The sequence below is a fragment of the Crinia signifera genome, chromosome 9 (genome assembly GCF_055691185.1).
Source record: "Crinia signifera chromosome 9, ASM5569118v1, whole genome shotgun sequence".
NCBI classification, from domain to species: Eukaryota; Metazoa; Chordata; class Amphibia; order Anura; family Myobatrachidae; genus Crinia; species Crinia signifera.
Window position 1 is genome coordinate 1,375,253 of NC_139225.1, and position 13,345 is coordinate 1,388,597.

Consider the following 13,345-nt stretch of genomic DNA (forward strand, 5'->3'; position numbering starts at 1 on the left):
GTGTACATCCGAATGTGCAAGGACCAGTGGCGGACCTTACCTATGGGCTGTAGGACTACAACCCCCCCCCCCCCCCCTCCTTCCCTCTGGGAGAGCCAGTCCGGGCTGTGATAAGCAGAGAGCTGGCGTACAGCCTCTAGCCGGCTTCTGTTGGCTGCAGCCCATACTCCCATAACACGCCCATTAAACAGATCACTACATTATCCCCATACTTCTCACTGCACACACCTGGCGCAGGAATGCATGCACGGCGTGACTTTGATCCACCAGGTCCGACATGGGCAGCGTGCAGACTCCTGAATCCATCTCAAGCTTATTTCTCTATCGGTCTCTGTTATAGGCTGAGGATGCTGGAGTCTATGTGTGTGTGGCCAGTAACACAGCAGGAAGAGACGCAAGGGCCACCTGGGTGCGGCTGAAAGGTGAATTATAAAGAATATTATAGAGAATATAAAACGTTGTGGAAAACATCAAGCTCTGTGGAATTAGGGTAACTGTTCTCCTGACTTGTACAATGTTCAGTCCCTCCCAGTGTCATTGGATCTACTGAACCTCAATCGTTCTCAGTGTCCATTGGAGGACAACTGGTTCTTGAATGTAGGATAGAAGGTGATCCTGCTCCAACCATTCAGTGGTTCATAGGAGAGAACCCACTCCAGGTACTTATCAAATGTTTTTAAGATTAATTTAGTAACAAGTAAGTTGAGATGTTGTGGGGCCATGACTATGACCGAAGTGCGTGGGTGCATGAGACCAGCTGTCTAGTACCGTGTACGGTGTCCTTCTGACTATGACCGAAGTGCGTGGGTGCATGAGACCAGCTGTCTAGTACCGTGTCTGGTGTCCTTCTGACTATGACAGAAGTGCGTGGGCGCAATGGACCAGCTGGCTAGTACCGTGTATGGTGTCCTTCTGACTATGACCGAAGTGCGTGGGTGCATGAGACCAGCTGGCTAGTACTGTGTACGGTGTCCTTCTGACTATGACCGAAGTGCGTGGGTGCATGAGACCAGCTGGCTAGTACCGTGTACGGTGTCCTTCTGACTATGACCGAAGTGCGTGGGTGCATGGGACCAGCTGGCTAGTACCGTGTACGGTGTCCTTCTGACTATGACCGAAGTGCGTGGGTGCATGAGACCAGCTGGCTAGTACCGTGTACGGTGTCCTTCTGACTATGACCGAAGTGCGTGGGTGCATGAGACCAGCTGGCTAGTACCGTGTATGGTGTCCTTCTGACTATGACCGAAGTGCGTGGGTGCATGGGACCAGCTGCCTAGTACCGTGTACGGTGTCCTTCTGACTATGACCGAAGTGCGTGGGTGCATGGGACCAGCTGCCTAGTACCATGTATGGTGTCCTTCTGACTATGACCGAAGTGCGTGGGCGCAATGGACCAGCTGGCTAGTACCGTGTATGGTGTCCTTCTGACTATGACCGAAGTGCGTGGGTGCATGAGACCAGCTGGCTAGTACTGTGTACGGTGTCCTTCTGACTATGACCGAAGTGCGTGGGTGCATGAGACCAGCTGGCTAGTACCGTGTACGGTGTCCTTCTGACTATGACCGAAGTGCGTGGGTGCATGGGACCAGCTGGCTAGTACCGTGTACGGTGTCCTTCTGACTATGACCGAAGTGCGTGGGTGCATGAGACCAGCTGGCTAGTACCGTGTACGGTGTCCTTCTGACTATGACAGAAGTGCGTGGGCGCAATGGACCAGCTGGCTAGTACCGTGTACGGTGTCCTTCTGACTATGACCGAAGTGCGTGGGTGCATGAGACCAGCTGGCTAGTACCGTGTATGGTGTCCTTCTGACTATGACCGAAGTGCGTGGATGCATGGGACCAGCTGCCTAGTACCGTGTACGGTGTCCTTCTGACTATGACCGAAGTGCGTGGGTGCATGGGACCAGCTGGCTAGTACCGTGTACGGTGTCCTTCTGACTATGACCGAAGTACATGGGTGCATGAGACCAGCTGGCTAGTACCGTGTATGGTGTCCTTCTGACTATGACCGAAGTGCGTGGGTGCATGAGACCAGCTGGCTAGTACTGTGTACGGTGTCCTTCTGACTATGACCGAAGTGCGTGGGTGCATGAGACCAGCTGGCTAGTACCGTGTACGGTGTCCTTCTGACTATGACCGAAGTGCGTGGGTGCATGGGACCAGCTGGCTAGTACCGTGTACGGTGTCCTTCTGACTATGACCGAAGTGCATGGGACCAGCTGCCTAGTACCGTGTCCTTCTGACTATGACCGACGTGCGTGGGTGCATGGGACCAGCTGGCTAGTACCGTGTATGGTGTCCTTCTGACTATGACCGAAGTGCGTGGGTGCATGAGACCAGCTGCCTAGTACCGTGTACGGTGTCCTTCTGACTATGACAGAAGTGCGTGGGTGCATGGGACCAGCTGGCTAGTACCGTGTACGGTCTCCTTCTGACTATGACCGAAGTGCGTGGGTGCATGGGACCAGCTGCCTAGTACCGTGTACAGTGTCCTTCTGACTATGACCGAAGTGCGTGGGTGCATGAGACCAGCTGGCTAGTACCGTGTACAGTGTCCTTCTGACTATGACAGAAGTGCGTGGGTGCATGGGACCAGCTGGCTAGTACCGTGTATGGTGTCCTTCTGACTATGACCGAAGTGTGTGGGTGCATGGGACCAGCTGCCTAGTACCGTGTCCTTCTGACTATGACCGAAATGCGTGGGTGCATGGGACCAGCTGCCTAGTACTGTGTACAGTGTCCTTCTGACTATGACTGAAGTGCATGGGTGCATGGGACCAGCTGCCTAGTACTGTGTACAGTGTCCTTCTGACTATGACCGAAGTGCGTGGGTGCATGGGACCAGCTGCCTAGTACTGTGTACAGTGTCCTTCTGACTATGACTGAAGTACGTGGGTGCATGGGACCAGCTGCCTAGTACCGTGTACGGTGTCCTTCTGACTATGACCGAAGTACATGGGTGCATGAGACCAGCTGGCTAGTACTGTGTACGGTGTCCTTCTGACTATGACCGAAGTGCGTGGGTGCATGGGACCAGCTGCCTAGTACCGTGTCCTTCTGACTATGACCGAAGTGCGTGGGTGCATGGGACCAGCTGCCTAGTACCGTGTATGGTGTCCTTCTGACTATGACCGAAGTACATGGGTGCATGGGACCAGCTGCCTAGTACCATGTACAGTGTCCTTCTGACTATGACCGAAGTGCGTGGGTGCATGGGACCAGCTGCCTAGTACCGTGTACAGTGTCCTTCTGACTATGACCGAAGTGCGTGGGTGCATGGGACCAGCTGCCTAGTACCGTGTACGGTGTCCTTTTGACTATGACCGAAGTGCGTGGGTGCATGAGACCAGCTGGCTAGTACCATGTATGGTGTCCTTCTGACTATGACCGAAGTACATGGGTGCATGAGACCAGCTGGCTAGTACCGTGTATGGTGTCCTTCTGACTATGACCGAAGTGCGTGGGTGCATGGGACCAGCTGCCTAGTACCGTGTACAGTGTCCTTCTGACTATGACCGAAGTGCGTGGGTGCATGGGACCAGCTGCCTAGTACCGTGTACAGTGTCCTTCTGACTATGACCGAAGTGCGTGGGTGCATGAGACCAGCTGGCTAGTACCGTGTACGGTGTCCTTCTGACTATGACAGAAGTGCGTGGGTGCATGGGACCAGCTGGCTAGTACCGTGTATGGTGTCCTTCTGACTATGACCGAAGTGTGTGGGTGCATGGGACCAGCTGCCTAGTACCGTGTACAGTGTCCTTCTGACTATGACTGAAGTGCATGGGTGCATGGGACCAGCTGCCTAGTACCATGTACAGTGTCCTTCTGACTATGACTGAAGTGCGTGGGTGCATGGGACCAGCTGCCTAGTACCGTGTACGGTGTCCTTCTGACTATGACCGAAGTGCGTGGGTGCATGGGACCAGCTGCCTAGTACCATGTACAGTGTCCTTCTGACTATGACTGAAGTGCATGGGTGCATGGGACCAGCTGCCTAGTACTGTGTACAGTGTCCTTCTGACTATGACCGAAGTGCGTGGGTGCATGGGACCAGCTGCCTAGTACTGTGTACAGTGTCCTTCTGACTATGACTGAAGTACGTGGGTGCATGGGACCAGCTGGCTAGTACCATGTACGGTGTCCTTCTGACTATGACTGAAGTGCGTGGGTGCATGGGACCAGCTGGCTAGTACCGTGTATGGTGTCCTTCTGACTATGACCGAAGTGCGTGGGTGCATGGGACCAGCTGCCTAGTACCGTGTACGGTGTCCTTTTGACTATGACCGAAGTACATGAGTGCATGGGACCAGCTGCCTAGTACCGTGTACGGTGTCCTTCTGACTATGACCGAAGTACATGAGTGCATGGGACCAGCTGCCTAGTACCATGTACAGTGTCCTTCTGACTATGACTGAAGTGCATGGGTGCATGGGACCAGCTGCCTAGTACTGTGTACAGTGTCCTTCTGACTATGACCGAAGTGCGTGGGTGCATGGGACCAGCTGCCTAGTACTGTGTACAGTGTCCTTCTGACTATGACTGAAGTACGTGGGTGCATGGGACCAGCTGGCTAGTACCGTGTACAGTGTCCTTCTGACTATGACTGAAGTACGTGGGTGCATGGGACCAGCTGCCTAGTACCGTGTATGGTGTCCTTCTGACTATGACCGAAGTGCGTGGGTGCATGGGACCAGCTGCCTAGTACCGTGTACGGTGTCCTTCTGACTATGACCGAAGTACATGAGTGCATGGGACCAGCTGCCTAGTACCGTGTACGGTGTCCTTCTGACTATGACCGAAGTGCGTGGGTGCATGGGACCAGCTGCCTAGTACCGTGTATGGTGTCCTTCTGACTATGACCGAAGTGCGTGGGTGCATGGGACCAGCTGCCTAGTACCGTGTATGGTGTCCTTCTGACTATGACTGAAGTGCGTGGGTGCATGAGACCAGCTGGCTAGTACTGTGTACGGTGTCCTTCTGACTATGACCGAAGTGCGTGGGTGCATGGGACCAGCTGCCTAGTACCGTGTATGGTGTCCTTCTGACTATGACCGAAGTGTGTGGGTGCATGGGACCAGCTGCCTAGTACCGTGTATGGTGTCCTTCTGACTATGACCGAAGTGTGTGGGTGCATGGGACCAGCTGGCTAGTACCGTGTATGGTGTCCTTCTGACTATGACCGAAGTACATGGGTGCATGGGACCAGCTGCCTAGTACCGTGTACGGTGTCCTTCTGACTATGACTGAAGTGCGTGGGTGCATGGGACCAGCTGGCTAGTACCGTGTATGGTGTCCTTCTGACTATGACCGAAGTGCGTGGGTGCATGGGACCAGCTGCCTAGTACCGTGTATGGTGTCCTTCTGACTATGACCGAAGTGCGTGGGTGCATGGGACCAGCTGCCTAGTACCGTGTATGGTGTCCTTCTGACTATGACTGAAGTTCGTGGGTGCATGGGACCAGCTGCCTAGTACCGTGTATGGTGTCCTTCTGACTATGACCGAAGTACATGGGTGCATGAGACCAGCTGGCTAGTACTGTGTACGGTGTCCTTCTGACTATGACCGAAGTGCGTGGGTGCATGGGACCAGCTGCCTAGTACCGTGTATGGTGTCCTTCTGACTATGACCGAAGTGTGTGGGTGCATGGGACCAGCTGCCTAGTACCGTGTCCTTCTGACTATGACCGAAGTACATGGGTGCATGGGACCAGCTGCCTAGTACCGTGTATGGTGTCCTTCTGACTATGACCGAAGTGCGTGGGTGCATGGGACCAGCTGCCTAGTACCGTGTACAGTGTCCTTCTGACTATGACCGAAGTGCGTGGGTGCATGGGACCAGCTGCCTAGTACCGTGTACAGTGTCCTTCTGACTATGACCGAAGTGCGTGGGTGCATGAGACCAGCTGGCTAGTACCGTGTACGGTGTCCTTCTGACTATGACAGAAGTGCGTGGGTGCATGGGACCAGCTGGCTAGTACCGTGTATGGTGTCCTTCTGACTATGACCGAAGTGTGTGGGTGCATGGGACCAGCTGCCTAGTACCGTGTACAGTGTCCTTCTGACTATGACTGAAGTGCATGGGTGCATGGGACCAGCTGCCTAGTACCATGTACAGTGTCCTTCTGACTATGACTGAAGTGCATGGGTGCATGGGACCAGCTGCCTAGTACTGTGTACAGTGTCCTTCTGACTATGACCGAAGTGCGTGGGTGCATGGGACCAGCTGCCTAGTACTGTGTACAGTGTCCTTCTGACTATGACTGAAGTACGTGGGTGCATGGGACCAGCTGGCTAGTACCATGTATGGTGTCCTTCTGACTATGACCGAAGTGCGTGGGTGCATGGGACCAGCTGCCTAGTACCGTGTACGGTGTCCTTCTGACTATGACCGAAGTGCGTGGGTGCATGGGACCAGCTGCCTAGTACCATGTACAGTGTCCTTCTGACTATGACTGAAGTGCATGGGTGCATGGGACCAGCTGCCTAGTACTGTGTACAGTGTCCTTCTGACTATGACCGAAGTGCGTGGGTGCATGGGACCAGCTGCCTAGTACTGTGTACAGTGTCCTTCTGACTATGACTGAAGTACGTGGGTGCATGGGACCAGCTGGCTAGTACCATGTACGGTGTCCTTCTGACTATGACTGAAGTGCGTGGGTGCATGGGACCAGCTGGCTAGTACCGTGTATGGTGTCCTTCTGACTATGACCGAAGTGCGTGGGTGCATGGGACCAGCTGCCTAGTACCGTGTACGGTGTCCTTCTGACTATGACCGAAGTACATGAGTGCATGGGACCAGCTGCCTAGTACCGTGTACGGTGTCCTTCTGACTATGACCGAAGTACATGAGTGCATGGGACCAGCTGCCTAGTACCATGTACAGTGTCCTTCTGACTATGACTGAAGTGCATGGGTGCATGGGACCAGCTGCCTAGTACTGTGTACAGTGTCCTTCTGACTATGACCGAAGTGCGTGGGTGCATGGGACCAGCTGCCTAGTACTGTGTACAGTGTCCTTCTGACTATGACTGAAGTACGTGGGTGCATGGGACCAGCTGGCTAGTACCGTGTACAGTGTCCTTCTGACTATGACTGAAGTACGTGGGTGCATGGGACCAGCTGCCTAGTACCGTGTATGGTGTCCTTCTGACTATGACCGAAGTGCGTGGGTGCATGGGACCAGCTGCCTAGTACCGTGTACGGTGTCCTTCTGACTATGACCGAAGTACATGAGTGCATGGGACCAGCTGCCTAGTACCGTGTACGGTGTCCTTCTGACTATGACCGAAGTGCGTGGGTGCATGGGACCAGCTGCCTAGTACCGTGTATGGTGTCCTTCTGACTATGACCGAAGTGCGTGGGTGCATGGGACCAGCTGCCTAGTACCGTGTATGGTGTCCTTCTGACTATGACTGAAGTGCGTGGGTGCATGAGACCAGCTGGCTAGTACTGTGTACGGTGTCCTTCTGACTATGACCGAAGTGCGTGGGTGCATGGGACCAGCTGCCTAGTACCGTGTATGGTGTCCTTCTGACTATGACCGAAGTGTGTGGGTGCATGGGACCAGCTGCCTAGTACCGTGTATGGTGTCCTTCTGACTATGACCGAAGTGTGTGGGTGCATGGGACCAGCTGGCTAGTACCGTGTATGGTGTCCTTCTGACTATGACCGAAGTACATGGGTGCATGGGACCAGCTGCCTAGTACCGTGTACGGTGTCCTTCTGACTATGACTGAAGTGCGTGGGTGCATGGGACCAGCTGGCTAGTACCGTGTATGGTGTCCTTCTGACTATGACCGAAGTGCGTGGGTGCATGGGACCAGCTGCCTAGTACCGTGTATGGTGTCCTTCTGACTATGACCGAAGTGCGTGGGTGCATGGGACCAGCTGCCTAGTACCGTGTATGGTGTCCTTTTGACTATGACTGAAGTTCGTGGGTGCATGGGACCAGCTGCCTAGTACCGTGTATGGTGTCCTTCTGACTATGACCGAAGTACATGGGTGCATGAGACCAGCTGGCTAGTACTGTGTACGGTGTCCTTCTGACTATGACCGAAGTGCGTGGGTGCATGGGACCAGCTGCCTAGTACCGTGTATGGTGTCCTTCTGACTATGACCGAAGTGTGTGGGTGCATGGGACCAGCTGCCTAGTACCGTGTCCTTCTGACTATGACCGAAGTGCGTGGGTGCATGGGACCAGCTGCCTAGTACCGTGTATGGTGTCCTTCTGACTATGACCGAAGTACATGGGTGCATGGGACCAGCTGGCTAGTACCGTGTACGGTGTCCTTACAAAGTCTGCAAGGAGGGCTGGGAGGTGGGAATCTTGTCTCTCCCTCCCCCCCCCCCCCCCCATGATATTGCTCTCGCCACTTTCAAGGAACCGACCGGCCAATACGAGTACGTGTACAGTACTACTGGCACCCAAGGGTTTCATGTGACATTTTATCGACTCTCCAATGCCAAGGAAAATGTTGAGTGGAGACATACAGCTATCATATTGACTAATTCATCCTGTAGAGCTATATATATATAGATATGATGTATTTCTTTTCTTCTTACTTTGTTTTCCCTTCCAGGTGGACAGACGAGTCCAGGTCCTGTCTAAGGGCCGTTATCTACAGATTCACAACTTGCAGGCCTCGGACAGTGGAGAATACACCTGCATAGCCACTAACCCAGTTGGCACAAGCAGCCTCAACTTCATTGTGGAGATACAAGGTAAGTGGTGGCCCATTGTGATTGGGCAGGTTGTATGTGGCTTGGTTTTTGATGAGACCATGATATTTTTGTTACAGTTGTACCTTCCATCCTGACTGGACCCTCAGTGGTCAGTGCACATGTAAACCAAACAGCCTTATTACCATGCAGAGGAGATGGGCTCCCTCCACCAACTGTAACATGGAGGAAGGATGGCGGTCAGCTCTCTGTGGAGATGTCTAGGTAAAGATTACTAATAAGCGTTTGTTTTCCTTCTTCCACCAATGAACAGGTAACACTAACTAGGCCTCATCTCTTGTTCTAGACTAGAGTTCCTTACGGATGGCTCCCTTCGCATACCCCAGGCTTTACTGCAGGATTCTGGGTATTATCGCTGCACAGTCACAAACTCGGCTGGGATTGCCCATCGGGGTGTGGAGCTTCGGGTTTATGGTAAGTCCTGTGATTGCGGATTTCTAACTAACAACAAAGCAAATTCCATGAGAATATCTCTCAGATAAAAATTTGCTTGTGTTCAGTGTAATCTTTGGTTAATATGGAAGTGGTAAATCTTACACACTAAATCAATAATGAGGGTCCGTATACTGACAGAACCAGCAGCCATCCTTATCATGCATGTACACTAGTGCAGGAAATGAGACTGATAGCGGACTGCCATTCTGTCAGAATAGGCCACAAAATGGCTTCCACTACTGGATCACATTACAAAGCACAAAACTAGGCAAGGCACATGACAACGTTCTCTAGGATACACCTAGGTTTATCTCAAAATGCCTAGAATTTTCAGTGGCCACCAGGAGTAGGGTAAGTCTTGAATTATTTGGAACAAATTTTCCACATAATGCAAATAATTTCATTCTGGGAAGCAAGGGTAATGAGATAAACAAACATTGGGGGCATACCTTGCTTTTCCCAAGGGCATGTACAACTATTACCATTCATAAAACAACTGAATTGTGCTCCAGGTCTGAGGTGGCCGATATCCGGTCTCACTCTATACTGTTACGGTACCTCACTGTGCACCTTCTGATTGTACTATGGCCACAAAACTCATTTCTAGACACAATTTGCCAAAGGGAAAAAAACATTCAAACACTTCCACATTTTGTAGAGGTTATCCTAATTTAGTTTTTTGCTCATAATTAATTATATTTATTATTTTATTGAGGCTATAAAGTGGCAGAATTTTGCCGCCATGTTTGCCCGTTGACATTCTTCTACCGCCACTGCAAATCGTTTGGGTAGCCCATTCCTATGAGAGGAGAGCGGGGTGCCCCTTACGGTGGGCGGACCATCTAGGTGAACACGTGCTAAACCAGACTGGTTCATTAATACAATTCTCGGTGTATAAGGTATAAAACAAAAGTACTGTGCATGGCAGTATGAAGAGTGCGCCCAAGCTTGACAATCTGTATATAAGGGCCAGATGTATCAAGCTTCAAAAAGTGATAAAATGGAGAGTGATAAACGGCCAGCCAATCAGCTCCTAACTGTCATTTTTTAAACCCAGGCTGTAACATGACAGGAGCTGATTGGCTGGCTTTTTATCACTCTCCATTTTATTACTTTTTGAAGCTTAGTGCATCTGGCCCTTATATACAGATTGTCAAGCTTGGGCGCACTCTTCAAGTCTGCTGTAGGAAATTCAGTCGCGAATTGTTTGCGTGATGGCAGCTGCTGTATGTGCCAATCAGAAAATTTAACCCAGCTCTTTCTCACGGATATACATTGATGGCCGTATTGCATATCCTCTGTCTGTCCCGACAGCTAATGGTGGCTTCTCAGAGTGGCAGGAATGGGCTCCATGTTCTAGGACCTGCGGTATGGGAGTACAAGAGAGAGTCCGGCTGTGTAACAACCCTCCTCCATCCAATGGAGGGAGCCCCTGCATGGGACGGGATCTGGATGTGAGGGCCTGTAACCTCCCTCTCTGCCCAGGTAATGCATAGTAGTGGATGGGGAAATTGTGAGCTCTTGATGGCACATAACATGAGGATACACATCTATCTATCTATCTATCTATCTATCTATCTATCTATCTATCTATCTATCTATCTATCTATCTCTGTCTCTCCACATGTTACATTTGCCCTTCCTGCAGTGCACATGATCTGGCTATTTTGAGAACCTGCACTCAGGTCTGAATTAGGCCCATTGTGAGGGTTATGGGCGCACATGAGTCACTTCGGAGTTTGGTTACTTCCCCTCTGGAATCACCAGGAGTATCATTGCCAGAAAGTCATTTAGTCTTGAAAAAAAAAATCTCTTCACAAACTCGCTAACCATGGAAATCACCGATGACCAGTGGCGGCTCCAGAGCTGGGGCTGGATATTGGAGCCCCACCTACTGCCACCGACTGCCATTCTAACCTGAATCACTGGCAGTTGGTGATTCTCCCCTATATATTCATTTGGAACTATGTTGCAGCCCACCCCCCCCCCCTCTGGAGCCGCCGCTGTTGATGAATGTGATCTTTATGAATAATGTCCCACAAAATCAAATTTTTTTTTTATTCAATGCCACAGATTGAGGTGTCTTTACCTAAATATAGGTCCCGATTCAGACCTGCTTGCGAGTGTTCAGAGCCCAGTTAACGCTGCCCCGGCAAACAACCACCCCATGGCCGTCCGTGCCCCGTGCAGGGCTGCGGGCGGATGTGTACAGGTACACATGGGAACCGCAGAGGAGAAACCATTCTATAGTAACCATCACATGATCTTTCCTCCGCTCCCCGGCCCTGGTAACCAGGAGTCACTCGGCAGCTGCCCCTAGCAGGTAAAGGAACCTCTGGGTTCGGCCGGGCACAACCTGGCGTTTCTATGGGCACTCCCATGAAAGACCGAGGGACCCACCCCGGCACACCCCTTTACTTTTTGTCGAAGGCGCTCATACAGTAGCTGGGCCCGGCACATGCACATTACGGAACATGCGCATGTGCAGTGGCCAGACCATTGGGCAGCGTCCAAATTCAAACCGGGCCGAGCAGGTCTGAATTGGCCCCTTAGCTCAGATTGCCCCAATCTATCACTCCTATTCCAGAAATTTCTGTATGATCCGCCATGGATGGCATATCCATATATTACAGAGCATGTTCATGTGTGATCCGCCATGGATGGCATATCCATATATTACAGAGCATAGTCATGTGTGATCCGCCATGGATGGCATATCCATACATTACAGAGCATAGTCATGTGTGATCCGCCATGGATGGCATATCAATATATTACAGAGCATAGTCATGTGTGATCCGCCATGGATGGCGTATCCATATATTACAGAGCATAGTCATGTGTGATCCGCCATGGATGGCATATCCATACATTACAGAGCATGTTCATGTGTGATCCGCCATGGATGGCATATCCATATATTACAGAGCATAGTCATGTGCGATCCGCTATTGATGGCATATCCATATATTACAGAGCATAGTCATGTGTGATCCACCATGGATGGCTTATCCATATATTACAGAGCATAGTCATGTGTGATCCGCCATTGATGGCATATCCATATATTACAGAGCATGTTCATGTGTGATCCTCCATGGATGTCATATTTATACATTACAGAGCATAGTCATGTGTGATCCGCCATTGATGGCATATCCATATATTACAGAGCATAGTCATGTGTGATCCGCCATGGATGGCTTATCCATATATTACAGAGCATAGTCATGTGTGATCCGCCATGGATGTCATATCCATACATTACAGAGCATAGTCATGTGTGATCCGCCATGGATGGCATATCCATATATTACAGAGCATGTTCATGTGTGATCCGCCATGGATGGCATATCCATACATTACAGAGCATAGTCATGTGTGATCCGCCATGGATGGCGTATCCATATATTACAGAGCATATTCATGTGTGATCCGCCATGGATGGCATATCCATATATTACAGAGCATAGTCATGTGTGATCCGCCATGGATGGCTTATCCATATATTACAGAGCATAGTCATGTGTGATCCTCCATGGATGTCATATCCATACATTACAGAGCATAGTCATGTGTGATCCGCCATGGATGACATATCCATATATTACACAGCATATGCATGTGTGATCCGCCATGGATGGCATATCCATATATTACAGAGCATGTTCATGTGTGATCCGCCATGGATGGCATATCCATACATTACAGAGCATATTCATGTGTGATCCGCCATGGATGGCATATCCATATATTACAGAGCATGTTCATGTGTGATCCGCCATTGATGGCATATCCATATATTACAGAGCATAGTCATGTGTGATCCGCCATGGATGGCTTATCCATATATTACAGAGCATAGTCATGTGTGATCCGCCATGGATGTCATATCCATACATTACAGAGCATGTTCATGTGTGATCCGCCATGGATGGCATATCCATACATTACAGAGCATAGTCATGTGTGATCCGCCATGGATGGCGTATCCATATATTACAGAGCATATTCATGTGTGATCCGCCATGGATGGCGTATCCATATATTACAGAGCATAGTCATGTGTGATCCGCCATGGATGGCTTATCCATATATTACAGAGCATAGTCATGTGTGATCCTCCATGGATGTCATATCCATACATTACAGAGCATAGTCATGTGTGA

General features: G+C 50.8%; 1 protein-coding gene across 2 annotated transcripts in view; it reads left to right on the forward strand.

The window, feature by feature from the left end:
- The window catches only part of HMCN2 (hemicentin 2), a 268,528-nt gene that overhangs the window by 233,773 nt on the left and 21,410 nt on the right, over nt 1–13,345 (forward strand). For both annotated transcript variants that reach the window (XM_083160863.1, XM_083160864.1), the window contains exons 70-75: nt 341–422; nt 523–659; nt 8,582–8,723; nt 8,801–8,945; nt 9,028–9,155; nt 10,491–10,661. In XM_083160863.1, the coding sequence (XP_083016989.1) occupies nt 341–422; nt 523–659; nt 8,582–8,723; nt 8,801–8,945; nt 9,028–9,155; nt 10,491–10,661 (805 nt within the window). The remainder of the gene's footprint in view (nt 1–340; nt 423–522; nt 660–8,581; nt 8,724–8,800; nt 8,946–9,027; nt 9,156–10,490; nt 10,662–13,345) is intronic.